The sequence below is a fragment of the Gopherus flavomarginatus genome, chromosome 3 (assembly GCF_025201925.1).
Source record: "Gopherus flavomarginatus isolate rGopFla2 chromosome 3, rGopFla2.mat.asm, whole genome shotgun sequence".
NCBI classification, from domain to species: Eukaryota; Metazoa; Chordata; order Testudines; family Testudinidae; genus Gopherus; species Gopherus flavomarginatus.
The window spans coordinates 16,019,163-16,045,717 of NC_066619.1; the positions used below are offsets into that span (position 1 = coordinate 16,019,163).

Below are 26,555 nucleotides of genomic sequence, written 5' to 3' on the forward strand. Positions count from 1 at the left end.
GAAAATCCCCCAAAATCATTATTGATAAAATTTGCCGTGGAACAAAGATTGGAAAGTAGCAAATAATGACAAACACAGGTCACTGATATGGAACAATCTTGATTGCTTTGTAAGAGGGATACATGCAAACAATAACCATTTTGATGGTACAACCACTACTAAAATACTTTGTTCAGTTCTAGTATCAGACTTCAAGGAGGATGCTGAAAAACTGAAGAGGGTTCAAAGAAGAGCCACAAGAGCGATTAATGGATTGGAAAATGTGCATTATGGTGATAGGCTTCAAGGAGTTCCGTCTATTTAGCTTATCCAAGAGAAAGTTAAGGGGTGACTTGATCACAGCCTATATGTATCTACAAAAGGAACAGAAATTTGATAATCTAACAGCTAAACATATACTAACATTCAATGTCTGGAAGCTGAAGCTAGATAGAGTGGAAATAAGGTGCTAATTTTACAGGGAGACTAATTAACCATTGGAACAACTTATCCAGCGTTGTGGTGAATTCTCCACCAATGGAAATGTTTTAAATCAAGACTGGATGTTTTTCTAATAGATATGCCCTAGATCAAACAGGAACTAATTCAGGGTAACAAGATGGAGGAACTGGAGTTACTAGTGCAGGAAGTGAAGCCGGATATTATAGGGATTACCGAAACCTGGTGGAATAGTACTCATGACTGGAGCACGGGTATTGAAGGCTATGTGCTGTTTAGAAAAGACAGGAAGAAAGGCAAAGGTGGTGGAGTAGCCTTGTACATCAATGATGAAATTAAATGTAGCGAAATAAGAAGCGATGGAATGGACAAGACAGAGTCTGTCTGGGCAAAAATCACGCTGGGTAAAAAAGCAACTAGAGCATCCCCTGAGATAGTGCTTGGGGTGTGCTACAGACCGCCGGGATCGGATTGGGATATGGATAGAGACCTCTTTAATGTCTTTAATGAAGTAAACACAAAGGGGAAATGTGTGATTATGGGGGACTTCAACTTCCCGGATATAGACTGGAGGACGAGTTCTTGCAAGAATAATAGGGGTCAGATTTTCCTGGATGTGATAGCGGATGGATTTCTTCATCAAGTAGTTGAAGCACCTACCAGAGGGGATGCCATTTTAGATTTGGTGTTGGTGAGCAGTGAGGACCTCGTAGAAGAAATGGTGGTAGGGGACAACCTTGGTTCGAGTGATCATGAGCTGATTCAGTTCAAACTAGATGGAAGGATAAACAAATGTAGATCTGGGATTAGGGTTTTTGACTTCTCGAGGGCTAATTTTAAAGAGTTAAGGAAATTAGTTAGGGAAGTGGATTGGATGGAGGAATTAGTGGATTTAAATGTGGAGGAGGCCTGGAGTTACTTTAAGTCACAGCTGCGGAGACTGTCGGAAGCCTGCATCCCGAGAAAGGGGAAAAAAACCATGGGCAAGAGTTGTAGGCCAAACTGGATGAGCAAACAACTCAGAGAGGGGATTAGACAAAAGCAGAAAGCTTACAGGGAGTGGAAGGAAGGCAGGATCAGTAAGGAAAGCTACCTTGCTGAGGTCAGAACATGTAGGGATAAAGTGAGGAAGGCTAAAAGCCACATTGAACTGGAACTTGCAAAGGGAATCAAAACCAATAGTAAAAGGTTCTACAGCCACATAAATAAGAAGAAAACAAAGAAAGAAGAAGTGGGGCCGCTATACACTGAGGATGGAATGGAGGTTAAGGATAACCTAGGCATGGCCCAACATCTAAACAAGTACTTTGCCTCAGTTTTTAATAAGACTAGTGAGGAACCTTGCGATGATGTAGGGATGATAAACGGGAATGTGGATATGGAAGTGGATATTACGGCAACTGAGGTAGAGGCCGTACTTGAACAGCTCGATGGGACGAAGTCGGAGGGCCCGGACAATCTCCATCCGAGGATATTAAAGGAACTGGCGCGTGAAATTGCGAGCCCGTTAGCGATAATTTTTAAGCAATCGATAAACTCGGGGGTTGTGCCGTATGACTGGAGGATTGCTAATGTAGTTCCTATTTTTAAGAAAGGGAATAAGAGCGATCCGGGTAATTATAGGCCTGTTAGCTTGACGTCTGTAGTATGTAAGGTCTTGGAAAAAAATTTAAGGGGGAAAGTAGTTAAGGACATAGAGGTCAATGGTAATTGTGACGAATTGCAACACGGATTTACTAAAGGTAGATCGTGCCAAACCAATCTGATCTCCTTCTTTGAGAAGGTGACGGATTACTTAGATAAAGGAAATGCGGTAGATATAATTTACCTAGATTTCAGTAAGGCGTTCGACACGGTTCCGCACGGGGAGCTGTTAGTTAAATTGGAAAAGATGGGAGTGAATATGAAAGTTGTAAGGTGGATAAGGAACTGGTTAAAGGGGAGACTCCAGAGGGTCGTATTGAAAGGTGAACTGTCGGGCTGGAAGGAGGTCACCAGTGGAGTCCCTGAAGGATCGGTTTTGGGACCGATCTTATTTAACCTTTTTATTACTGACCTTGGCACAAAGAGCGGGAATGTGCTACTAAAGTTTGCGGATGACACGAAGCTGGGGGGTATTGCTAACACGGAGAAGGACAGGGATACTATTCAGGAAGATCTGAACCACCTTGTAAACTGGAGTAATAGAAATAGGATGAAATACAACAGTGAAAAGTGCAAGGTCATGCATTTAGGAATTAATAATAAGAATTTTGGATATACGTTGGGGGCGCATCAGTTGGAAGCGACGGAGGAGGAGAAGGACCTTGGGGTACTGGTTGATAGCAGGATGACTACGAGTCGCCAATGTGATACGGCTGTTAAAAAAAGCAAATGCGATTTTGGGATGCATCAGGCGGGGTATTTCCTGCAAGGACAAGGAGGTGTTAGTACCATTATATAAGGCGTTGGTGAGACCCCATCTGGAATACTGTGTGCAGTTCTGGTGTCCCATGTTCAAGAAGGATGAATTCAAACTGGAACAGGTTCAGAGACGGGCTACGAGGATGATCCGAGGAATGGAAAAACTGCCTTATGAAAGGAGACTCAAAGAGCTTGGCTTGTTTAGCCTGGCCAAAAGAAGGCTGAGGGGGGATATGCTTGCTCTATATAAATATATCAAGGGGGTTAACGTTAGGGAGGGAGAGGAATTATTTAAGTTTAGTACTAATGTAGGCACGAGGACGAATGGGTATAAACTGGATATTAGGAAGTTTAGACTTGAAATTAGACGAAGGTTTCTGAACATTAGGGGAGTGAAGTTCTGGAATAGCCTTCCGAGGGAAGTAGTAGGGGCAAAAGACTTTCCTGGCTTTAAGACAAAGCTTGATAAGTATATGGAGGGGATGTTATGATAGGATCGTTAATTTGGGCAATTGATCTTGAATTACCACCAGACAGGTCTGCTCAATGGTCTGCGGGGAGATGTTGGATGCGATGGGTACTGAGTTGCTGCAGAGAATTCCTTCTTGGGTGCTGGCTGGTGACTCTTGCCCACATGCTCAGGGTTTAGCTGATCGCCATATTTGGGGTCGGGAAGGAATTTTCCTCCAGGGCGGATTGGCAGGTGCCCTGGAGGTTTTTCGCCTTCCTCTGTAGCGTGGGGCACGGGTCGCTTGCTGGTGGTTTCCCTGCAGCTTGAGGTCTTCAAACCATTTTTGAGGATTTCAATAACTCGGTCCTGGGATAGGGGTTGTTATAAAATTGGATGGGTGGGGTTCTGTGGCCTGCCTTGTGCAGGAGGTCAGACTAGATGATCAGATTGGTCCCTTCTGACCTATGAGTCTATGAGTCTAGGGAAGTTCTATGGCCTCTGTTTTGCTGGACATCAGATTAGATGATGACAATGGTCTCTTCTGGCCTCAAAAAAAAAAAAAAGTATGAATCTAAGGAATGTCCTGCAACAAATACTAAATGAAAAGATAGAGAGAGGAAAGGCTGCAGCAAAATTTGCATACATTTTTATTTTGTGGTTTGCCATCAGACATAACCTAAAGAAAGAGGCAGACAAGACAAACAAATCTTTGTGGGAGATGGGTTTTCTTGCATAAAGAAAATCAGTCTAATTAAAATGAGTATACTGGCCCATGTCTCAGCAGAACTAAACTCTTGCATTAGCACCCTCACAGACCAGTGCAACCATATAGAAAGGCAATATTAGCACTGGATCTGTATTGCTATTAGCCATGACCCTATTTGTAATTAAAGCTGCAATGATTAATGAATATATTTACTTACACAAAACATTTATTTTGATTTGAAAATGTTTAACTGAATATTCAAGCAGGCAGTGACATTAGGACTCCAATCCTGTAGCTGAATGCATGTCAGCAGGACTCCTGTGTGAATAAGGCTGTTGGACTGGGGGCCTGGGGACATAATACTCTAAAGTTCCCTGCCTCCTCTGATGGTCAGAGGAGAAGTCAAAAATGACACTGAAGTTTAGAGCCTGGGTGATGGGGGAAGATGGTTGTGTTAGCAACAACAGAAAAGAAGAGAGGAAGAAGAGAAGGTTTCGGAGAGAAGAGGAGGAGCTCAGAGTTCCCCAAATTGAGTTTAAACAGGTGCTAGGATGTCCAGGAAGAGGTGAGAGGTTGAAAGGAAGGGGTAAGGTCAGAGGAGGAAAGGTAAACTGAGAGTTGCTGGAACAGAGAAGACAGACGAAACTATGAGAGAGAGAAGAGAAGGGGACCAAGGACAGAACTTCTCCTTCCCAAACAAACACTCCCTCCCTGCCCCCCCACCCCCGCCAATTTTCAAGGACAGTGGTTAACTTTAATTTATCAGACCAATTAAAAATATTTAGTAAAATCTCTGAGTATGGGAATACTCAAGAACTCTAGCATTGTTTAGAATTGTTTATTTGGTGTGTGGGGGAGGGATAGCTCAGTGGTTTGAGCATTGGCCTGCTAAACCCAGGGTTGCGAGTTCAATCCTTGATGGGGCCATTTAGGGAACTGGGATAAAAATCTGTCCGGAGATTGGTCCTGCTTTGAGCAGGGGGTTGACTAGATGAGGTCCCTTCCAACCCTTAATCTATGATGACCCAGAGGTCTCATGTAATCCCCTTTTCAGGAAGTACATGATGATAAACTGAGCAGCAGCTAAACACAAAACAAAACACAGCCTAGTGGCCCAGAAATTGGATGAACATGGTGTGACTCTGTATGGAATTTGGGGGATACTTTAGGATATTATGAATATTGTAAAATAGCAATGAGTTGCGCCAGATATGCTGTGTAAGGTATTTGCAAAAATGTTATAATTTGCCAAGTATGGTAATCTTGCATATGTGTGTGTATAGTAAGTTATATGTATGGTATGTCTGTAGTTCCAAACTTGTGCTGTGCATCTGGGTGACACCCCCAGACAGACTGGCATCAGCACTGCCTTGCCTGCTTGATGGCCCATCAAGAAACAGCAACTGTACAATGAACCCATTGGAAAGGCCAGGGGCTACACTTTATGACTGAGCAAGGCATGCAAGGGCCTGCCTATGGATAGAACTCTAAGGTCTTGGCTACACTGGAGAGTTGCAGTGCTGGTGGTGGCTTTACAGCGCTTGCAACTTACTGTCCACACTTGCAAGGCACATACAGCGTTGTATCTCCCTGGCTACAGCGCTGCATGTACTCCAACTCTGCCTGGGGAATAACGACTGCAGCGCTGGTAATGCAGCGCTGCTCTGCCAGTGTGGCCACCAAAAGTGCTTTTATTGGTCTCCAGAGGTATTCGGAGTTATCCCAGAATGCCTGCTCAGCCACTGTGCTCATCAGGTTGAACTCTACTGGCCTGGCCTCAGGTGACCCGCCCTTTACATGCCCCAGGAATTTTAAAAATCCCCTTCCTGTTTGCTCAGCCAGGTGTGCAGAGCAATCAGTGAATCTTTCCAGGTGACCATGCCTCCACGCGCCAAACGAGCCCCAGCATGGAGCAATGGCAAGTTGCTGGACCTCATCAGTGTTTGGGTGGGAGGAAGCTGTGCAGTCACAGCTGCGTTCCAGCTGTAGGAATTACGATACCTATGGGCAGATCTCAAGGGCCATGCCGGAAAGGGGCCATGACCGGGACGCGGTGCAGTGCAGGGTTAAAGTGAAGGAGCTGCAGAGTGCCTATTGCAAAGCCCGCTAGGGAAACTGCTGCTCCGGCGCTGCCCCCACGACCTGCCACCTGATACTTGGGGGTGACCCTACTGCCAATCTGAGGACCACGACGGACACTTCAGAGCGGGGAGGGGAGGAGGAAACCAAGAGTGAGGGTAGTGGGGGGGGGGGGAGACACCCTGGAGTCATGCAGCCAAGAGCTCTTCTCAAGCCAGGAGGAAGGTAGCCAGTCGCAGCAGCTGGTACTTGGTGAAGGACAAGCAGAGGAGCGGGTTCTTGGTAAGCGGCTTTTATTTTCAGGATGGAAATGTTTCGGGAGAGAAGGGAGGGTTAGGGCTGCATGCATGCATGCCTAGATGTGGAATAGCCCATTGATGTGGTCTATCACTTTGCGGTAATCGGCCTTGATAATCTCTTCAAAAGTTTCAGCCAGAGCATGGGCAATGCGCTTGAGCAAGTTTATAGGGAGAGCCACTGTGGTCCTTGTCCCAATCAGGCTAATGCGTCCACGCCACTGTGCCGCGAGGGGTGGGGGGACCATTGCTGCACACAGGCAAGCTGCATAGGAGCCAGGGCGAAATCCGCATTGCTGTAGAAGACCCTCCCGCTCTTCCCAGGTGACCCGCTGCAGCGAGATATCTTCCAGGATAAACTCCTGTGGAAAATGTTGGGAGAGTGTTCGGTGTAGGTGCCCCCTGCAGCTGTTTACTTTCCCCAACGCACAGAAACCCCTGCACAGCCTTGAAGCAATCAGTCCCCCTTACTCACCATTTCAGAGCTCCTGTGGGTTATGTGCGCTCTCTTTGGTATGGGAAAATTATGCTAAAGTGAAGACTGTAAACTCCTTCACTGTGTGGGAATAACTGTCTGAGATATAAACAATGCTGCCTCTGTTCACTGTTGCCTTTTTTGCCTTTCCACAAGTGACCTTGATTTCTCAGCTGCCTGTGTTATCAACAGTTCAAAGACTCCAAAACCTCCGGAAGAAGCTGCGAAAAAGCAAAGACGACCTGCTGCAAGCAGTTATGGATCACTCTGCTAGAGAGAATAAAAAACTGCAGGACTGGAGGGAAAGGGAAATCAGGATCCGCCAGAGAAACGCAGCGGCCAGGAAGAAAAGCACAAAGCAGCTGATAAGCATCCTGGCGCGCCAAGTGGACTCTATCCAGGCGCTTGTAGCCATGCAGGCAGAGCACTACCATGCCGCCCCCCCCCCGCCGTCCCAAAGCTCTTTCCCTTGTGCTCCAATGTCAGCTCCAAACCCTCTTCCCCAGCATCCAGGTTCTTACCTCCACCAGCTGTCTCCAACACCTGTATGTTCACCAACCAGCCCTGAGAACTACGACCCTTACCCTCTGCACTCAACCCCTATCACCATGCAGTATAGGCATCCTGAAGTGCAGCAGTCATTGCACAGCACTCCAGACAGGACACATTCAAACCTGTGACTGTACAGTTCCCCACCACATCCGCCTGCCCTTTTAGGTTCCCAAAATGTTGTGTGTCTGTCATTAAAGTTATTTTCTTTTCAATAAATGAATTCTTGGCTTGAAAACAGTCTTTATTATTGCAGAAAGTCAAAGATACCTTAGCCCAGGAAAGAAACAGGCACTGCAAATCAGCTTAGGAAAAACAGATTCCTGCTAACATTGAAACCACTGCACTTCACTCCCGTGCAAGGCATCAAACATTACTGTTGGTTTTCAGCCTCAAATTCCTCCCTCAAGGCATCCCTAATCCTTGAAGCCCTGTGTTGGGCCTCTCCAGTAGCCCTGCTCTCTGCCTGTGCAAATTCAGCCTCCAGGCGTTGAACCTCAGAGGTCCATGCCTGACTGAATGTTTCACCCTTCCCTTCACAAATATTAGGGAAGGTACAGCACGTGGATATAACCGCAGGGATGCTGCTTTCCCCCAAGTCTAGTCTCCCATACAGAGATCTCCAGATACCTTTTAAACGGCCAAAAGCACACTCCACAGTCATTCGGCACCGGCTCAGCCTGTAGTTGAACCGGTCCTTGCTCCTGTCAAGCTTCCCTGTATACGGTTTCATGAGCCAAGGCATTAACAGGTAAGCAGGGTCTTCAAGGATCACAATGGGCATTTCAACGTCCCCTACTGTGTGTGATCTTCCGGTCTGGGAAAAAAGTCCCTGCCTGCAACTTCTGGAACAGGCCAGTGTTCCGAAAGATACGTGCATCATGCACCTTTCCAGGCCAGCCTGTGTTAATGTCAATGAAACGCCCACGGTGATCCACAAGCGCTTGGAGAACCACAGAGAAATACCCCTTCCGATTAACGTACTTGGATGCTAGGTGGGGTGGTGCCAGAATAGGAATATGCGTCCCATCTATCGCCCCTCCATTTGTGCAAAGCCATCCAGAATGTCCTGCACGTTCCCCAGAGTCACAGTTCTTCTTAGCAGGATGCGATTAATGGCGGTGCAAACTTGCATTAAACGATTCCAACGGTCGACTTTCCCACTCCAAACTGGTTCCCGACCAATCGGTAGCTGTCTGGAGTTGCCAGCTTCCAGATTGCAATAGCCACCCGTTTCTCCATCGGCAGGGCAGATCTCAATCTCGTGTCCTTGAGCCGCAGGGTGGGGGCGAGCTCCTCACACAGTTCCATAAAAGTGGCTTTTCTCACCCGAAAGTTCTGCAGCCACTGCTCGTCATCCCAGACTTCCATGACGATGTGATTCCACCACTCAGTGCTTGTTTCCCGAGCCCAAAAGCGGCGTTCCAGAGTGCTGAGCATTTCCGTGAATGCCACAAGCAATGTCATGTCGTACGCGTCAGGCAACTCGCTATCATCATCAGACTCCTCATCACTTTGGAACTTAAGGAATAGCTCAACTGCCAAATGTGATGTGCTGGCGACACTCGTTAGCATATTCCTCAGCAGTTCGGGCTCCATTTCCCACAGAAATTGCGCTGCATAGAAACCACTGGGAGAGTCACAATGGCGCCAAACGTGGACGGAAAAACAGGGACTGCTGGGATGTGAAGCGATGCATCACGGGGCATTGGGACAGGAAGCAGAATGACCCGCACTCTTCCGTCCCCTTCCTACAACCCACGGTGCCAAAATGCTCTGTGGGATAGCTGCTCATAATGCACCACTCCCAACACCACTGCAAATGCTGCAAATGTGGCCACACTGCAGCGTTGGTAGCTGTCAGTGTGGCCACACTCCAGCGCTTTCCCTACGCAGCTGTACGAAGACAGCTGTAACTCCCAGCACTGCACACCTGCAAGTGTAGCGAAGCCCTAAGGCTTCCAGGCCATGTGCTGGGCACCTTGTGTTTGGAACAAAGGAAATAGAAACTGTATGGCAAAAGACTATAAAAGGCAGCTGCATTTTCTTCATTATGTCTTCATCATTCCTGCTTCTTACCTCTGGAATAACCTTTCTACAAACGAAGCTCTAGTCTGAGCAAAGGACTTCCATCCAAGCTGTGGATGTGTTCCAGAGGGACTTTCAAGCCAGCAAACTCACCAATACTGCTAAGAACCTGATATAAGGACTTTGAAGTCTCTGTATATATGTGACTGCTTTACCATTTAACCTCCTCTTCTTGTTCTTTCTTTTTTCTTTATAATGAACCTTTCATTTTAGAGACTAAAGGATTGGCTGGCAGCGTGGTATTTTGGGTAAGAGCCAAACCTATACTGACCTGGTAATGTGGCTGACCCTTTGAGGTCAGAAGAACATCTTGTATAGTGAGCAGAGTTTTTTAAATAACTCCTCACTGTACTGGACCTACACACTGATTAGGAGCCAGAGAACTGGAATGCAATAAAGGGGGCAGTGCGATTTCTTTTTTTGCTTCTTGATAACCAGTGTAGGGGATCAGAAGCACAGTTTGTGACTGGTTGGGGAGATTAACTTTAGTGTTACCCACCAGTCCTGGGAGTATCTGTTCTCCCTTTTGCAGCCTGCCCTGACCTTGGCATTTCCAGTGAGGGCTGCTCTGGGCATACCTGGGTCACACGTGGGTAGTTATGTACTCTAATATTACAGTAATATTCTCTGAATTATTGTTTCTCTTCTCTCTCATTTTCACATGCCAAGTGTATTACTGTCCTCAATTTAAAAACCTAATAAATTTACAGAACTAAATACAGGCCATAAAGGCCACACATTATAGAAACACACTTAAAACAATGGCATTCTACAGCTTATATTTCACCATTATAATTCCATTAGAAAAGAACCGCTTTATATAAAGACATGAGAATAGCTTAGACTCAAAATTTTACCTTTTTTAAAGTTAAGATAATCTTATGGAGAACGTCCTCTATGTTTCAGCTGTAGCTTTTGTTTTTGAGCTACTGTTTAATGCATCACGGAAAGAAAGTTAATATCTACATAGGGTCCCATTATAAACAATAATTTCTTCTCTCTCTGTTGGCTCATTAGTCACAATCAAAATATTATTTCCCAAGTTTTACTGTTTTAAGCTTTGTTGTTTTCTGTGTTGCTGTTGCCGTGTTGGTTCCAAGATATTCGAGAGACAAGGTGGGTGAGGTAATAGTTTTTATTGGATCAACCGCTGTTGGTGAAAGAGACGAGCATTAGAGCTGCACAGAGCTCTTCAGGTCTGGACAAGGTAATCAGAGGATGGAAACATTACGATGTATCTCATGGGTCCTATGCATGCCTATCACAGCATGTGGTCTACCTCATACAGCGCACTACGTGCCCCAATAACAACTGTGGTTGAAACCAGACAATTGCTACGCTTTCAAAAAAGCTGGTCTCTTTCACCAACTGAAGTTCATCAAATAAAAGAAATTACCTCACCCACCTCGTCTCTCTGATCTAAACTTTTGCAAAACAAATGAATCACCTCCAGTTATTAGTTCAGTCCACTGTTTTTTATTCACTAAAACAAATAGATTCCTTTACTTGGCATTAGTTTCGATGTAAATGGGGCATCAGTGATGAATGCATTATAAGACCAATCCAAAATATATTCACTCAAGTGGATTTCAGTTCAAACAAGTAAATAAAAAGCATACATGTGCATCATACACTAGTATTATGATTGATATTAGCAGATTCAGTGCGAAGGTATTGAAAACAGCTAATTAAAGCTAATAAAAATGATCTCCTGCTAAAATACAGCAAAATAGACACAAAAAGCATAAGACAGCAGTGAAATCATAACCTCCACTTACTCAGCCCAAAAATACAAAGATCAGGTAATTTCAGCAGATAACCACTGTCCATATTACAAACACAACCATGTCAAAGAACTTTGTTACAAGAATGTCCGCTAGGCAGGTTACATACAAGGTTTCATTCTTTGGGATAGGATGGATCTTAACCTTATTTTAAAAAAAGAGCTAGGTCAGACCATGGTGTATCCAAGGTCTTTAAGGTGGTCATATTTCTAGTGTAGTCAGGGACTAAAATTTTTCTAAAAGAAGTTTCTTTACAGATTTCATCAATCTCAAGATTTATAAAAGCTATACAAGCAAATATACATTCACAGGCATGTTATTAAAGGAAGAAGGTGACTTTACAATAGATAAAATATTTTAAATTTAAATAACCCTTCTAGTAGGAGAACAGTTACTAATCCATGTACATACTATCTCTGCAGCAGACTATTCGTTTTATATTTGTTACAATCCATGGGAATATGCATATTCTAAGAAGTCAGTAAAAGGAACCGTTCAACAAATACATACAAACTTCTGGATTGCTGGGAAAATCAATACAGATTTGGTCAGTCTTATGATTCTTACTAATGTACTTGCAGTTGTGCAAGTTTTTTCCATCTGTAAAACCACCATGGCATTCTTTTTAAAAAAGTCTCAGGCCTCGAAGAGCACAGTAATTAAATTTACATTGTCTTCAGTTTGTATGGAAATTAACCTAATTTCCACAGAGGAAGCAGGGTTTGCTCTTTTGTTCCTTCACATTTTATTTCAGCATTTTAATCTTTCTTTATGCAAAAACCAACCCAACCAACCCCCTCCAACCAAATAAAAAACGCCAAATTTATTATATTCTGTACTTTAAATTACTCCATTTACAAATTAAGAAGAAAATTCTATCCTCCAGATCACACTGTGTCCTCATTAAAGCCAATGGGAGCCCCAGGTACACGACTAAGGGTGGAACTGGGCATAATGATAAAGTCAGCAACTGCGGGATTCCAGACACAATATTATAAAATGTATACTACAGCACACTAAGTGTATGCTATATAGGTCCATGAAGAATCCTAATCCCATTGGATCTCCATAGCATTCTCAACAGGATGCAAAGCCTTTGCCCAGAGAACACAAGAAATATGGGTTTCTAGACCATGCTAATATGTCTCATACTCGGACATTAATTTGCACGGCAGACAGCAAAATTTATGCAAATACCACAATGCTCCCTTCACTGCATTAGTAATTTGGACTAATTTCTACTTCAAACTACTCTGAATACTAAACAAACTGGCAAATCTAAACCATCTACCATATGTGTAGAACAGAACAGCCTTCAAATGAATAATAATTGGATTTATATTTGTATTTAATAGCATCTACCCAAGCTCTAGGTTTTTTTACATATAGATAATATATAAAAACAAAAAGGAATATAAAAGACAAGCACCACCCAGAACCCCATTCAGCCTCCAGCCCTGCTCTGCCTCCACGCCAGATCCAGCCCCAGTCCCACTCCAACACCAACCCTGCTTTGCCTCCATCTGCAGCCCAGCTCTGCCCTCATTCCCTCTCCGCTCCCAGGCCAGCTTCTCTCCCATCCCCAGCTCTGCTGCTGAGGAAACCTTGGCTGTGCACTAATGGGGGAAGAGGGGCACAGACAGATTCTGTTAATATTAAGGGGGAAGGGCGTGTGACTGGAAAAGTTTGTGCACCACTGCTCTAAGGCATGCTTTCCAATCCTTTAATCATTCTCATGGCTCTTCTCTGAACTCTCTCCAATTTTTCAACATTCTTCTTGAAGTGTGGATACCAGAACTGGACACAGTACTCCAGCAGTGATTGCACCAGTATCAAATACAGGGATAATGTAACCTTTCTACTCCCATGTGAAATTCCCCTGTTCACACATCCAAGGATCACATTAGCCCTTTCAGCTACACCATCGTCCAGGGAACTCTTGTTTATCCTACATGACCCCCAAGTCTTTTTCCATTATTGCTTCCCAGGATAGAGTTCCCCATCCTGTAAGTATATAGCCTGCACTCTTTGCTCCTAAATGCGTGACCTTACATTTGACCATATCGCAACACATATTGTTTGCTTGCATTATGCTTACCAAGTGTGACAGGAGTAAACCCCTTGAATGCCAGGCTAAAATGCTGGCTAAGCCCTGCTGTTTGGTAAGGAGGTCAAGTGCACGGCTCGGGTAGCCAGCAGAGGGCCGGGCTGCAGGCCCTAATGGGGACTGACTCACAGCAACGACTGGAGTTAAATGCCGGCAGCTGGGCTGAGGATGGGAGGGCTATAAAAGCCCTGAGGAAAGCTCAGCCTGGAGGCTAGCCTGGGAAGAGACAGGACGGCTATATCGCTGTCTCCCTCCAAAGGAAAGGAGCCTCATGGGCCAGCAGGTGGGGAGGGTCTAAATGTGGATAACTGTTGGGGGAACAAAGAGGGCTTGCACTGCTGCACTGTAAATAAAGACACCAAAGAAGGAGAGGACTATTTATTTAACCAGCCAACACAGGGCACAGGCACAAGAGGGTGGAAGCGTGTGCGGACCCTGTGACACCAAGCAACCTAGATAGGTCTATGTCATTAATCAGTCACCTTCATTATTTACTACTCTCCCAATCTTTGTACCATCTACAAACTTGATCAGTAATGATTTTATGTTTTCTTCCAGGTCATTGATAAAAATATCAAATAGCAAAGGGACAAGAACTGACCCTTACAGGACTCCATCAGAAACACACCTGCTCAGTGATAATTCTCAATTTATTGTTACAATTAAATTTTGAGATTGGTTAGCCAGTTTGTAATCCATTTCATGTGCCAGGCTGATTTTGTAGGCAGTATTGGTGTAGCTGTGCTGGTCCCTGGATATCAGAGAGACAACGTTGGTGAGTATCTTTTATTGGACCAACTTCTGATGGTGAGAGAGTCAAGCTTTTGAGCTTACACATGATCTGAAGAAGAGCTCTGTGTAAGCGCGAAAGCTTGTATTTCTCACCAACAGAAGTTGGTCCAAAGAAAGATATTACCTCACCCAATTGCTCTCTCTAATGTTCACTTTGTAGGTTCTAATTTTGTATAGTTCAGAATGTTACGTGGTACCAAGTCAAATATCTTACAGAAGTCTATTATAGCAAGCAAACGTGTAATCTCATCCAAAAAAGATGGTTTGACAAGCTCTATTTTCCATAAACCCATGCTGATTGACATTAATTATAATACTCTCTTAATTCTCTGTTTAGTCCTGTAAAAGCCACTTCATTATTTTGTTTGGGATAGAAACTTAAAAGACACACATCATTTCAACTATAACTGCAGCATTGCTACTGCGATCTTATGAGCCCAAACTATTAGTTTAGTTTATTTCTCATTGATGGCTTGATCAGCAAAATGCTGTGCACTCCTGTAAAGTGTGATCTCCCTCTACTCTCAGTCGAGTCCCACTGATGTAAAAGTGAATGTTCAGTTTCTTGCCTAACTGAGAACTTTGCACTTTAAAAAAAAAAATCTACATTTTAAAAAGTGTCTAAAGATTTTGGATGCCCAACTTGATAACTTAAAGGGACTTGATGTTCAGAGTGCTGATGCAGTCTCAAGTTGGGTACCTAAAATCACTAGTCACTTTTGAAAATTTACACCTGACTTCTTACTCCTACCATGATCTTCTTAAGTTATTGTTTTTTATTCTGGAGTTATAATGACTTTTCCTTCTGTTTAATTCCTTCTAATCAGACATTGGGATTGAATTCCAACAGTACAAGGCTCTGTGATTTTTTGTCTTGATACAAAACATAGAACTGCAATGACTGCACACGTGCTTTAATTTAGGGAAGTGAATAATTCCCACTGACTTCAGTAGCACTAGGACTTCCCAGGTCTGCAAAGTTAAGCATATGCTTAAGTCTCCGCAGGACTGGGGCTTGCCTCCAAAAAAAGGGGCCTACATAATCTTACTGTGTGGTTCCTATGGTGATATAAACCCAAAATAAAATTACAAACAATATTCACAATAGCTAAGACTAAAATTTTGACAATATATTCCTTTCCTTTTCTTCCTCTAGCAAAAGCTCAACTCAAATAAATTCCAGTAATTTTTTCTTTCACTCTATTACAGCGGTTCTCAAACTTCATTGCACTGTGAACCTCTTCTGACAACAAAGATTACTACACACCACCATCTCTGTGTCAGGCGGTAGCCACAGCCTTAGCCCTGCTGCCCCGGGCGGAAGCCCTTGGGCTTTGGCTTCAGCCCCCTGGTGGTGAGGCTCGGGCTTCTACTTCAGCCCCAGCCCCAGGCCTCAGTGAGTCTAATACTAGTCCAGGCGACCCTATTAAAATGGGATTGTGATCCACTTTGGAGTCCCAACCCACAGTTTGAGAACTGCTGCTCTATTGCTTCATGAATTTGCTTACTCAGTTTACCAGGCTCATCAAAAACCTATTTCCTGTTCGTTTTCTCTCTCTCTCTTCCTCCCGCACAGAAAATAAAACTGTCCTTAATTTGTTTAGCATCCTCAAAACCATTATCTTGTTAGCTGCCTTTTGCTAATACATACATCAAGGAGTCTGTTTCACTTTCTAGAGTTATTCTCTAGGGATGACTGGAGCTCAGAGAGGTTTGAAATAGAAAGTGAAGTATACAAGACTAATAGAACATCACACAATGAATATGTAATCCAAAAGGAAACCATAATGGTTGAAGTTAACATATTTCATGAGTTAGAAATACCATGGAAATCAATAAATAGTACAACCACAACAGAATTAAGCCAGTATCAAACAAATCTAAAGACTGTGATCCCAGCTTCAAGTATTTATGCTACATGAATGTATGGTATAATAAAAAAACAATATCTGTGTCCCCACAAGTCCCCAGAGTGACACTGTCATTAAGACAGAGCTGAAACTGCATTCTCCTCTTTAAGTGCCTCGAGAACAGGTACCACAGGCTGACAGTGCTCAGGCAATAAAGTGATAACCAAATACATCCATCCCCACCTTTTCTTCTTTTAAAAGCCCATTCATTTTAACCAGTGTTCGTTGTTCAACAAATGTGGTATAAACATGTTTACAGATCCAAGAAACAACAGGTCACCAGAAGCTTTTACAAGTTACCAGTCTCAAAATGTGAAAATAGTGTTCAATAGCCACCAACTAAAGTACATTTAAAAAAAATTAAACATAACTTGCAATGAGTAAGAGCAGGCATGAACTGTGTTAAAATTTTTCTTAACTCTGTCATCTCTAAAGGTTCCCTGATGCCCTTCCTTCTCCCCCTCTTTTTTTCTTTGACGTATGTTCTCCCCCTCTCCATTTTTAAAAAATTAAAATGGTATTACTCTTCACAGTACATACGCAAATAAAATGCCTGATCCCATGTGGTGCTATGGAGGGGAACACCACCTCACAGGAGCAGATACATGGCTTCCGAAGATTAACACACTATTTGTACAGTTTTTGGAGTCTGATTCTATTGTCCTTACTCAGGGAAAAGTCCCACATATTTCAGTGAGAGTTTTGCTGGAATGAGGACCACAGTGCTGCAGCGCAGTAGGAACTGTACTACAGTACAGTGGGAGTTCTGCTGGGCTCAGCGTTAATGAACTGGTGTAATTCATTGCTTTCTGTGCTCACTTCTGATTTTTGGAGTATAAATAATATTTGCTACCTCTAAGATAGGATAAAGATATCGATAATGAATACTACAGTAATGTTTGTACAGAATGTGTGCATGAACCCACACTGTCGGTAAGAACACCTAAGTTTTAGATGCTTTTCACCAACTCCTTTTATATCCACCACATAGAACTTGATTTTTTTATCTACAGATTTATGCAGAGTTTTACTTTTAGCTGAGAAAAGCCCACATATTGATAGGGTTTCCATTCCCAAATCATTAATTATCCATATAAAAAAGAAGCAGCTAGCACAAAAAAGGCAGTTGAATATTTTCATGAGCACTGTTTTTTATTTGAAGTATTTCTGGTTTAAACAACCTCAGTTTGTCTTGTAAAAAGATAGCTTTTTAAACTGAAAACCACATTCTCAAAACTTCTTGGGGTGATATATTCTGATACCTCTCAACTGGTGTACAAGTCACATTTCATAAAAGAATAATGTCAAGTTAGTTGATAGTTTATAAAAATGTATTAATTATTTACAGTATTCCAGTACCAAAGCTCTTTCCTTCCACTATCCATAATTATATGCTTTGTTATTGTAAAGCTACTTTAAGTGCTGAGCTGTTGTCACTTTTTGTATTTATTTATTTTCAAGAACATATGTTTGGAAGGGAAAAAGGTGCACACATTTTGTAAACAAAACACAAGATTTTTTGGCCTTCCCAACACATTGTAATTCATAAGTACAGTTACTGGAAAGAACCACTGATGATTTTCATGATCCCAGCACTCAGTGTTGGATCATTTTGACTGCACCATTTTAGAAGAGCTCTACAGTTGTACTGAGTGCTTATTGAAAGGTTCCTTCTATTCTACATAGGTTTTTATATTGCCCCACACCACTGTATTATCTGAGCATTTTCTATTGGGTGTGTGCTCCACTCTTCCACCCATCCTTGTAATTGCCAGCACAAGCGTAAGTAATCTTTCTGCCCCTGCATCTTAATTGCAGGAGTCTTGGAAATATCCCTATGGTACTAAGTGGTGGTTGCAGTAGTAGCTTGGGGTTAGAGGTGAGGAATTCTATCTCCAGGTGGAACAAACTAGTTTCTTTTGTTTTTTAGTGGTTTCTTACTTTAATTTAAAACTAATGCTTAATAAATATATACCCAAAACCCTAAATAAAACTTGGCTCAACAATATTCACTTTAATAGATTTTCTAGAGTTCTGCAGATTAATTAGCATTTTTAGTTCATAAACTATAATCAGGGGCCTCAAGCCAAAATGGGTCATTTGGGCACTACCACAATACATATATTTACTAATAATACAGATATGGAACTAACAAATGAATACACAGAATAATTTTATATTAAACCATGTCATTATATGTACATGATTTCAGTCCCTAGCACAGCATAATATTTAGCCTGTGAATTTTTCTTCATTATTATTACTATTACTTTTAAGCGATGCCTTTGTATTCTTTACATTTTTTTAAAATAGTGTCTTCTCTTCCTAATTAGTTGGTGATTGCTTCTGGGATTGCTAGATTTTCATTGCCTGTTAGGATTCTTTGGCATGATTCCCCATCATTATGGACTACTATAAAATTCATACAAACAGAACTATTTCAACTTGCATGCCACAGTTTCTTCTTCCCTGAATAATCAAGCTGGTTTTACTTATGTTTACTGTGTGGTCTGTTGCTATTGTATGCTTGCTTTGCTGGGAAGCTGCATTTCCATTCTGGATTCTTTCCATGTTCTGGTCAATTTTGTCATGCAATTTTTTCCTTGCTTTCCTAAAACTCTCGGCATCTTGGATAATACATTAAATTATCTACCTAGTAAACAGGATAGTATGCATAGAACTATTTTTATTAAAAAAAAACCCTTATGTTTTATCCTTCTTAGTAGAGATTTTAAATTTTTTTTCTATTTTACTGTTTTTATGTATGATCTAACAATTCTGGTGACTTTCTATTGTTATTTGGGATTGATGGCTATTCATTACTCTCCCCATTATATCTAATCTAATCTATGATATGTCAAAAAATGGCAGCTCTCAGGTGTGAGCGATCATGAAACTGAAATGAAGTAAGGTGCAATAAAAGAGAGGAGGCTCTATCTCCATTCCCTAAACCAACATTGCTGTAAAGAATATCTGCAACAACAGGACTCAGGCTTGTGTTTAAGACAGATGCATCGCTATACCAGCTCTGCAGTGCAAAGCAAATACATAATTATGCAGTAGCTTGAATATTATAGCCCATGAGTCTTATATTTTAAATATTACGGAATTTTGGAAGAATATTAACATAATTTATATCTAATGTAAAAATCTAAAGCTTCCAAAGGCTGCACACAACTTATGAAAGCTTGTGCTCGACTTATGGTGACAGACACTATGTCGTGTGCCACAAAACCTAACCATAGGTCCTCTATTTATACCACACTTGTTATGATGCATATTCAGGATGCCATTAGTTGTATGATATTAAAGATACAAATAACCCACTTGACCATTTCATGTTTTACATCTGTTCACTTAAGCATGCAAAGATCAGTCACATGCAGCATGCAATAAATGCAGAGCAGAGGTTAATAACCTGGAAGCATAGGATCTGAGAATGTGAGAACAAGTTAAAGACAAAAGTTCCTCTCCATTGTCACTGAGGGTCGAGAAGCAATGCTGCAGCGTAGAGCAGTGAGAGTGAGGGAAATACAGTTTGTCCAAGACATATACATATCTCCGCAAGTGGCGGCAGGCATAACTGAAAGACAAGGGTAAAGGGAGAAAAACAGAAAGAGGAATTTTCCTTTAAGAAAGCCAATTAATGTTTTATGTCCAAAGAGGTTTTGTGCCGACACTTAGCAGAAGATGCCAAACAGAGCAAAGTAGCAGTTCAAACTAAAACAACAAAAAATTAGAAAGGCAGAAAGAACTGATAGTCTGTGGTCATGTGCTGGGGAGTCTGCCAAGTTTGAAGGCTTGTAAACACACAAAAAAAAATAAAATTTAAGCTAACTTTTAACTTGGCTTGAAGATGAACACATGAGCCTGCGGACCTGGTTTACAATGTTACCAGAAAAAAATGAGAATATTTATAGAATTTAACTGGCTTCATGGAAAATGACATCTTACCCCCGAGAAGTGAAAAAGTCATGTAGAATTACTGAATCATTACTTTGAAGTACTTATGCACCCTAAAATTCCAGCAGTGGAGACAGCCTATCAGTTATTTCTAGTTATTAGAATAGGGTTGGTCAGTTCTTCCATGAGAAACCGCTTGGATTTATTTTCAAGAAATATACACTTCTGTCTTAGAGTTGGCAGATGGCGAGGGGTCTGGGGAAATCACTCTGAGATGTTTGGCTTTAGTGTTAATACAACAACATGTGGACAGAAACCCTGAAAATATGTTGATCACTCTTGAGTCAAAGTTCATACAGTATGTGTCAGTGCTGTTTCACACAATGTCCTCGAACTCATGAATTTACTGGAGGACAAGCTGATCAATAGAACAGTTCACCTGCAATATACTGTACTGCTCTCACACTACCATGTGTACACACTTTAGATCCACAAAAAATGTATATCATTACAGTTATTGTATAGTAAGGGAGTAGTGTATGCACCGGACAGATTAGATCATACACACGCAGTGACCAAAGAGAAGACTCAGACAATCTGCTCAGGGTACAGAAAGTGGCACATTGCCCAGAAAATTCCTTAAATTATCTTTTAGCTCATGCTAATATTTAAAAAGAGAGGAAATCTTAGGAAAAAACTTGGTCCCAGCATAAAATGCTGAATAGTATTCCACGTATTCTACTGAAGAATTGAAGATTATTTACCCAATTACTTTTATTTTGGTTTAAAATTCTGAGAGTAAAATTCTGACCTCTATTACGGGGCACACTACATGGAGAAAGAAAGAGTAACTACTGTTATTACTGCCCCCCCACCCACCCAGCAATTCAGCACTCAAAGTGCTAGAGTGGTTTTCAGTCTGGACACTAGACCACAACCTTATGGGGCTGCATACTATAATTATTTAATATCCCCCAAAAGTGTGCTAGACATTTCATAGAAGATAGATATGGTCCCTACCTCAAATGGCTTACAATCAAATCTGGCACTTTATGGGCATATAGCCAGTCCTCCTGTCCCTAGCACATATGTTTCAGTGTACAGAAGTAGCGAGGGGTGGTACCATTCAAAAGGACCAATAAAGTACAACTCAGGTTGTGTTTTCATTGCAGATTTAATTCAAGTGCTCAGACCCATGTGCCAATCACATGTGTTAGCTCAGGGATCTCAAAATCAGACCACCACAAAGGCCACATGAGGACTAGTACATTGGCCTGAGGGCCGCATCACTGACACCTTTTCATATAAAGATACAAAAGCCCCCCCCCAGCCCCGTCCCCACTCCACTCCTTCCATGAGGCCTCACCACTGCCCTGCCTCTTCACACTTCTTCCCCGCCCCCATTCCAACTCCTTCCCCCAAGTCCCCACCCCAACTCCACCCCTTCCTTCCTCCTATTCCAACTGCTTCTCCAAATCCCTGCCCCTGCCCTGCCTCTTCTCTGCCTCCTTCCCTGTGCATGCAGCTCCCCGTTCTTCACCTCTTCCTCCTGGAAAGCGCTAAGCACCGCCAAACAGCTGTTCGGCGTCAGGAAGCACCTGGAAGTGGGCAAAGGAGCAGGGACGCTACACGCTGCGGGTGAAGGGGGACCCCCGTGTTAGCCTAATCCATGTGTGAGCAGCCATACTGCAAAGTTGTACCCAAGTTACCGTGTCCTCTGTGGTGCTGCACTCACCAGTGTGTGTTGCTAGGACTTCTGCAGGCACATCGCCTGTGGTAAGCTGAGTTGCTCTATGGTTCCTTCCTAGTGAATTGACACAGAACTTGTCTGTCTCTCTGAGCACACGGAGGGATTGTGCGAAAGCACTGGAGGATTATCAGCACTTGAGTGATTTAACGTGCATATTCAGTGCAAAGCGTGTGGGGTTACTAGCTCAAGCAAAAGCAGTACCGGAGCTCTAGCCTATATCACCAGCTGGGCCAGCGAGCTTGGGTTTAAAGCACCACCAAATTCAGGAGAGGTTTGTGCATGTGCACTGGAGAGAAGTTAGGGACAACACCCAAGGAACAGCCCAAGTTAACTCTGAAGCATAGTCATATTCTCAATGTACAAACCTCCCCTGAACCAGATTGCAGTTTAGATTATAAATTCTTCAAAATATGGGCCATGTCTTTGTATGTTTGTACAGTTCCTGGCACAGCAGAGCCTCATTTCTGATTGGGATCTCTGGGCACCACTGCAATATAAATAAATAAATAAATAAATAAATAGATGGCTGTGGGACTCTTTCTGTGGGCAGCACTGCTCTGCTATCCCAACTTCCATGGTTCCAAATAGCAAGGCAAGGCCTTATCTATATTCAAAGCTGAACCAGTTTAACCTATAAACTGCCGAATAAACACTCAATCATATAAACCTGGCTTATACGGATTTAACTGAATTTAGCATTGAATTGATTTAAGCTATTAATGTAAATGTAAATATAAGAGTAATATAAATTAAACTGAATTAAAGAATGTCCACACTGTTTTGCACCAGTTTAACTAAATCAGTTTTTAAAAACGACTTCAGATTAAACTGGGCCAACTCGGTATATAACCAAGGCATAACTCTCTCAGTGTGTGTGTATGTAAAGAAAAACAACAGTGAAATTTGGAAGCTAGAGCCAATACCAGTTTAAACATGGATCTTAACCAGAGTCTAAAAGCTAATGTTCCAATGGGCATTCAAACTACAATCAAACACTATGGAAAATTTTGTTATTTTTAATAATTTTATTGGGTTGACTATTTTCATTTTAAAGCAATGCCTATTTTGTATTTGCAATTTATTATTAAAATCCTTTAAAAAGAAAAAGAGGCACAAGCACAGCAAATTAGTTTTGTGCATTTTCCTCTTTTAAATAGTAAAACATCAAACTGAGTATCTTGAGATTTGATAGTAAAATGTTAAGGAATCAATATCAACTTCCAATAGTTCAAATTTGGAACCTCTGGGTAACTGTAGCCTGGGAAATCATTAAGTGAGGTCTGGAGTTATCCCATAAAAAACAGTTGTTCTTACTTAAAAGATGAAACTTTGCCATTTTCTGAGATAATGAAAATAGTAAAACATCTCTAGTGTCTTCTCACCATATAAATATTTCCAGGGTTATATGATGCATAAATCTGAGAAGTTATTAGTAATAAAATATTCTTATCTGCTCCATTAAATCTAAAGATATCAAATTCTTAATGATCTGGAATAATTACTTCTCTGTAAGAATCAAAATAAGACCCAAGACCAGAGGTGGGAAAACTACGGCCCACGGGCTGGATTTGGCCCGTCATAGCTCCTTGCCTACCCTGGCCCCATGCCGCTCTCGGAAGCGGCCGGCACCACGTTCCTACGGCCCCTGTGGGAGGGGGAGCAGAGGGCTCTGTGTGCTGTCCTCGCCTGCACACACCGCCCCCCCGCAGCTCCCATGGGCTGGAAATGGGGAATCGCGGCCAATGGGAGCTTCGGGGGATGTACCTACAGGTGAGGACAGTGCTTGGAGCCCTCTGTGCCCCCGTCCCCCAGGGGCCACAGGGATGTGATGCTGGCCGCTTCCGGGAGCGGCACAGGACCAGGGAGCCTGCTCTGGCCCCGGTGCGTGCCTCTGCCACTCCAGAGCCACTCCAGGTAAGCAGCACCTGGCCAGAGCCTGCACCCCGAACCCTTTCTGCACCCCACACCCTAACTCCCTGCTCTGAGGCCCCTGCCGCACTCTGCCTGCACCTCAACCCCCTGCCCTGAGCCCCCTCCCGCACCTCTCCCTGCATCCCTGCCCTGAGCCCCATCCCGCACCCCAACTCCCTTCCCTGAGCCCCCCTGTACACCCCACACCCCTCCTCTGCCCCAACCCCTTGCCCCGAGCTCCTTCCTGCACACTGCACCCCCTCCCACACCCAGCACCCCAACCCTCTGCCCCAGCCCTACATTCATGACCCTGCATTCAATTTCCCCACCCAGATGTGCCCGTTGGGCCAAAAAGTTTGCCCACCCCTGCCCAAGACCTTACAATGACAAACCAAAAGAAAATGAAATGTGCATAGAGAAAGTAATTTAAATAAGAGATTAGCATTACTATTTCAGAGACCAAAGTGACAGGAACATAAGAATGGCCATACTGGATCAGATCAACAGTCAATATAGCCCAGAATCCCGTTATTTGACAGTGACTAATGCCAGAAGATTCAGAGGGAATGAACAGAACAGAACAATTATCAAGTGATCCACCCCTGTCATCCAGCCCCATCTTCTGGCAGTCAGAGGCTTAGAGACACCCAGAGAATGGGGGGGAGGCCCTGACCATCTCGGCTAATAGCCATTGATGGACCTTTCCTCCATGAACATATGTAATTCTTTTTTGAACCCAGTTATACTTTTGACCTTCATAACATCCCCTGGCAACTAGTTCCACAAGTTGACTGTGTGTTGTGTGAAGAAATATTGCCTTTTGTTTGTTTAAACGTGCTGCCTATTAATTGCATTGGGGGTTCTTGGTTATATGAAGGGGTAAATAAGACTTCTTTATTCATTTTCTTCACACCAATCCTAATTATATAGACCTCCATCATATCTCTCTTTAGTCATCTCTTTTCTAAAATGAACACTCCTAGTCTTTTTAATCTCTCCTCATATGGAAGCTGTTCCATATCATTCATCATTTTTGTTGCTATTCTTTCCACTTTTTCTAATTCTAATCTATACATCTTCTTTGAGGTGATGTGACCAGAACTGTACACAGTAGTCAAGGTGTGGGTGTACCAAGGATTTATATAATGGCACCATGATATTTATTGTCTTATTATCTATCCCATTCCTAATATTGTTCACTTTTCCAACTGGTGCTGCACATTGAGCAGACATTTTCAGAGAACTATCCACAATGACTCCAAGGTCCCTTTCTTGAGTGGTAATAGTTAACTTAGATCCCATTACTTTGTCTGTATAGTTGGGATTATGTTTTCCAATATGCATTACTTTGCATTTATCAACACTGAATTTCATCTGCCATTTTATTGCTCAGTCATCTAGTTTTATGAGATCCCTTTGTAATTCTTGGCAGTCTGCTTTGGACTTAACACTCTTGAATAATTTTGTATTGTCTGCAAACTTTGCCACCTCACTTTTTACCTCTTTTCCCAGATTATTTATGAATATGGTAAACAGCACAGATCCCAGTACAGATCTTTGGGGGAACCCCTCTATTTACCTCTCTCCACTGTGAAAACAGACTATTTATTCCTACCCTTTGTTTCCTATGTTTTAACCAGTTACTTATTCATAACAGGACCTTCCCTCTTATCACGACTGCTTACTTTGCTTAAGAGCCTTTAGTGAGGGACTTTATCAAGTACACTATATCCACTGGATCATCCTTGTTCACATGTTGGTTGACACCCTCAAAGAATTCTAACAGATTGGTGAGGCATGACTTCCCTTTAGAAAAGCTGTGTTGACTCTTTCACAATATATCATGTTCATCTGTGTCTGATAATTCTCTTCTTTTCTACAGTTTCAAGCAATCTGCCTGGTACTGAAGTTAGGTTTACTGGCCTGTAACTGCCAGGATGGCCTCAGAAGCCTTACTGAAAAATCGGTATTACATTAGCTATTCTCCAGTTATCTGGTACAGAGGCTGATTTAAGCAATAGGTTATACACTATAGTTAGTAGTTCTGCAATGCTGCAGAAAATAGAAGGAAAGGGAAGACAGGAATGTAACAGACACTAAAATCAAGGTGAAAAGAGTTAATAATATGCTAACTGCAAAAACAGTAGTTGCCTTTTAAACCAAAATGTACCTAAAAAGTTCAGGCTGCAGCAGAGTTAGTTGAAGCAATCTTCCATCACCTGGGTATGCCTGTCTGCTCTAGCTGGAGGTTTATTTACCATCTCTGACCTACAGTTCTGACATCTACCGCAATGCTCTCTCCCCTGCTTGTGGCCTCTTTTAATCTGGCCCAGAGACATATGTGAGATGAGGAGGAAGCATGCAACAGTCACTGCTATTATCCACTGCCTCCCCATTCCATAAAAGCTCCAGCAGAAGATTTCAGGGGCCTCCCAGCCTATCTTATAGTCACTAGACACATGAGAAGCATAAGTGTATTTTTACTATCCTCTTGATATCCCCCTTATCCTGTGATCCTAAAAGCACCCCAATGCCAACTGGCACACAGTTATGATACGTAACCAAAGGGGCATGTAATTTATCACTGGAAAACTCACAATTCACTGATCATTAATATTATTGCGTGGTGTATATATGGATAACATATGCAAAGTTACAAACGTGTGCTAACGTTATGTTCTTAAAATGTGTCCCAAATAGGACACCTTGTACCCACCCCCTCTCCAGACAAAGGAATGTGGTTCCACCTGCTTGAATGTGTCTCCAAGGTAAATCGAGAGACACTGGACATGTATTTACATAAAAAGTAAACAAAGCCATCAAGCTAAAAGGAGGTTGCAACCACTCATCTATTACCAGCAAGGGAGGAACCAGCATGAAGTCTTCACCAGACTGCATGGCATCTCCTCCCAG

At 42.6% G+C, this 26,555-nt stretch overlaps 1 protein-coding gene across 2 annotated transcripts in view; it reads right to left on the reverse strand.

The window, feature by feature from the left end:
• Nucleotides 1–26,555, reverse strand: part of DYM (dymeclin) — a 355,894-nt gene that overhangs the window by 107,153 nt on the left and 222,186 nt on the right. Inside the window, exon 14 of one of the 2 annotated variants that reach the window (XM_050944679.1) lies at nt 19,497–19,661. The exons of the other annotated variant lie outside the window; for it this stretch is intronic. Within the exon in view, the coding sequence (XP_050800636.1) occupies nt 19,497–19,661 (165 nt within the window). The remainder of the gene's footprint in view (nt 1–19,496; nt 19,662–26,555) is intronic. 2 annotated transcript variants of the gene reach the window in all.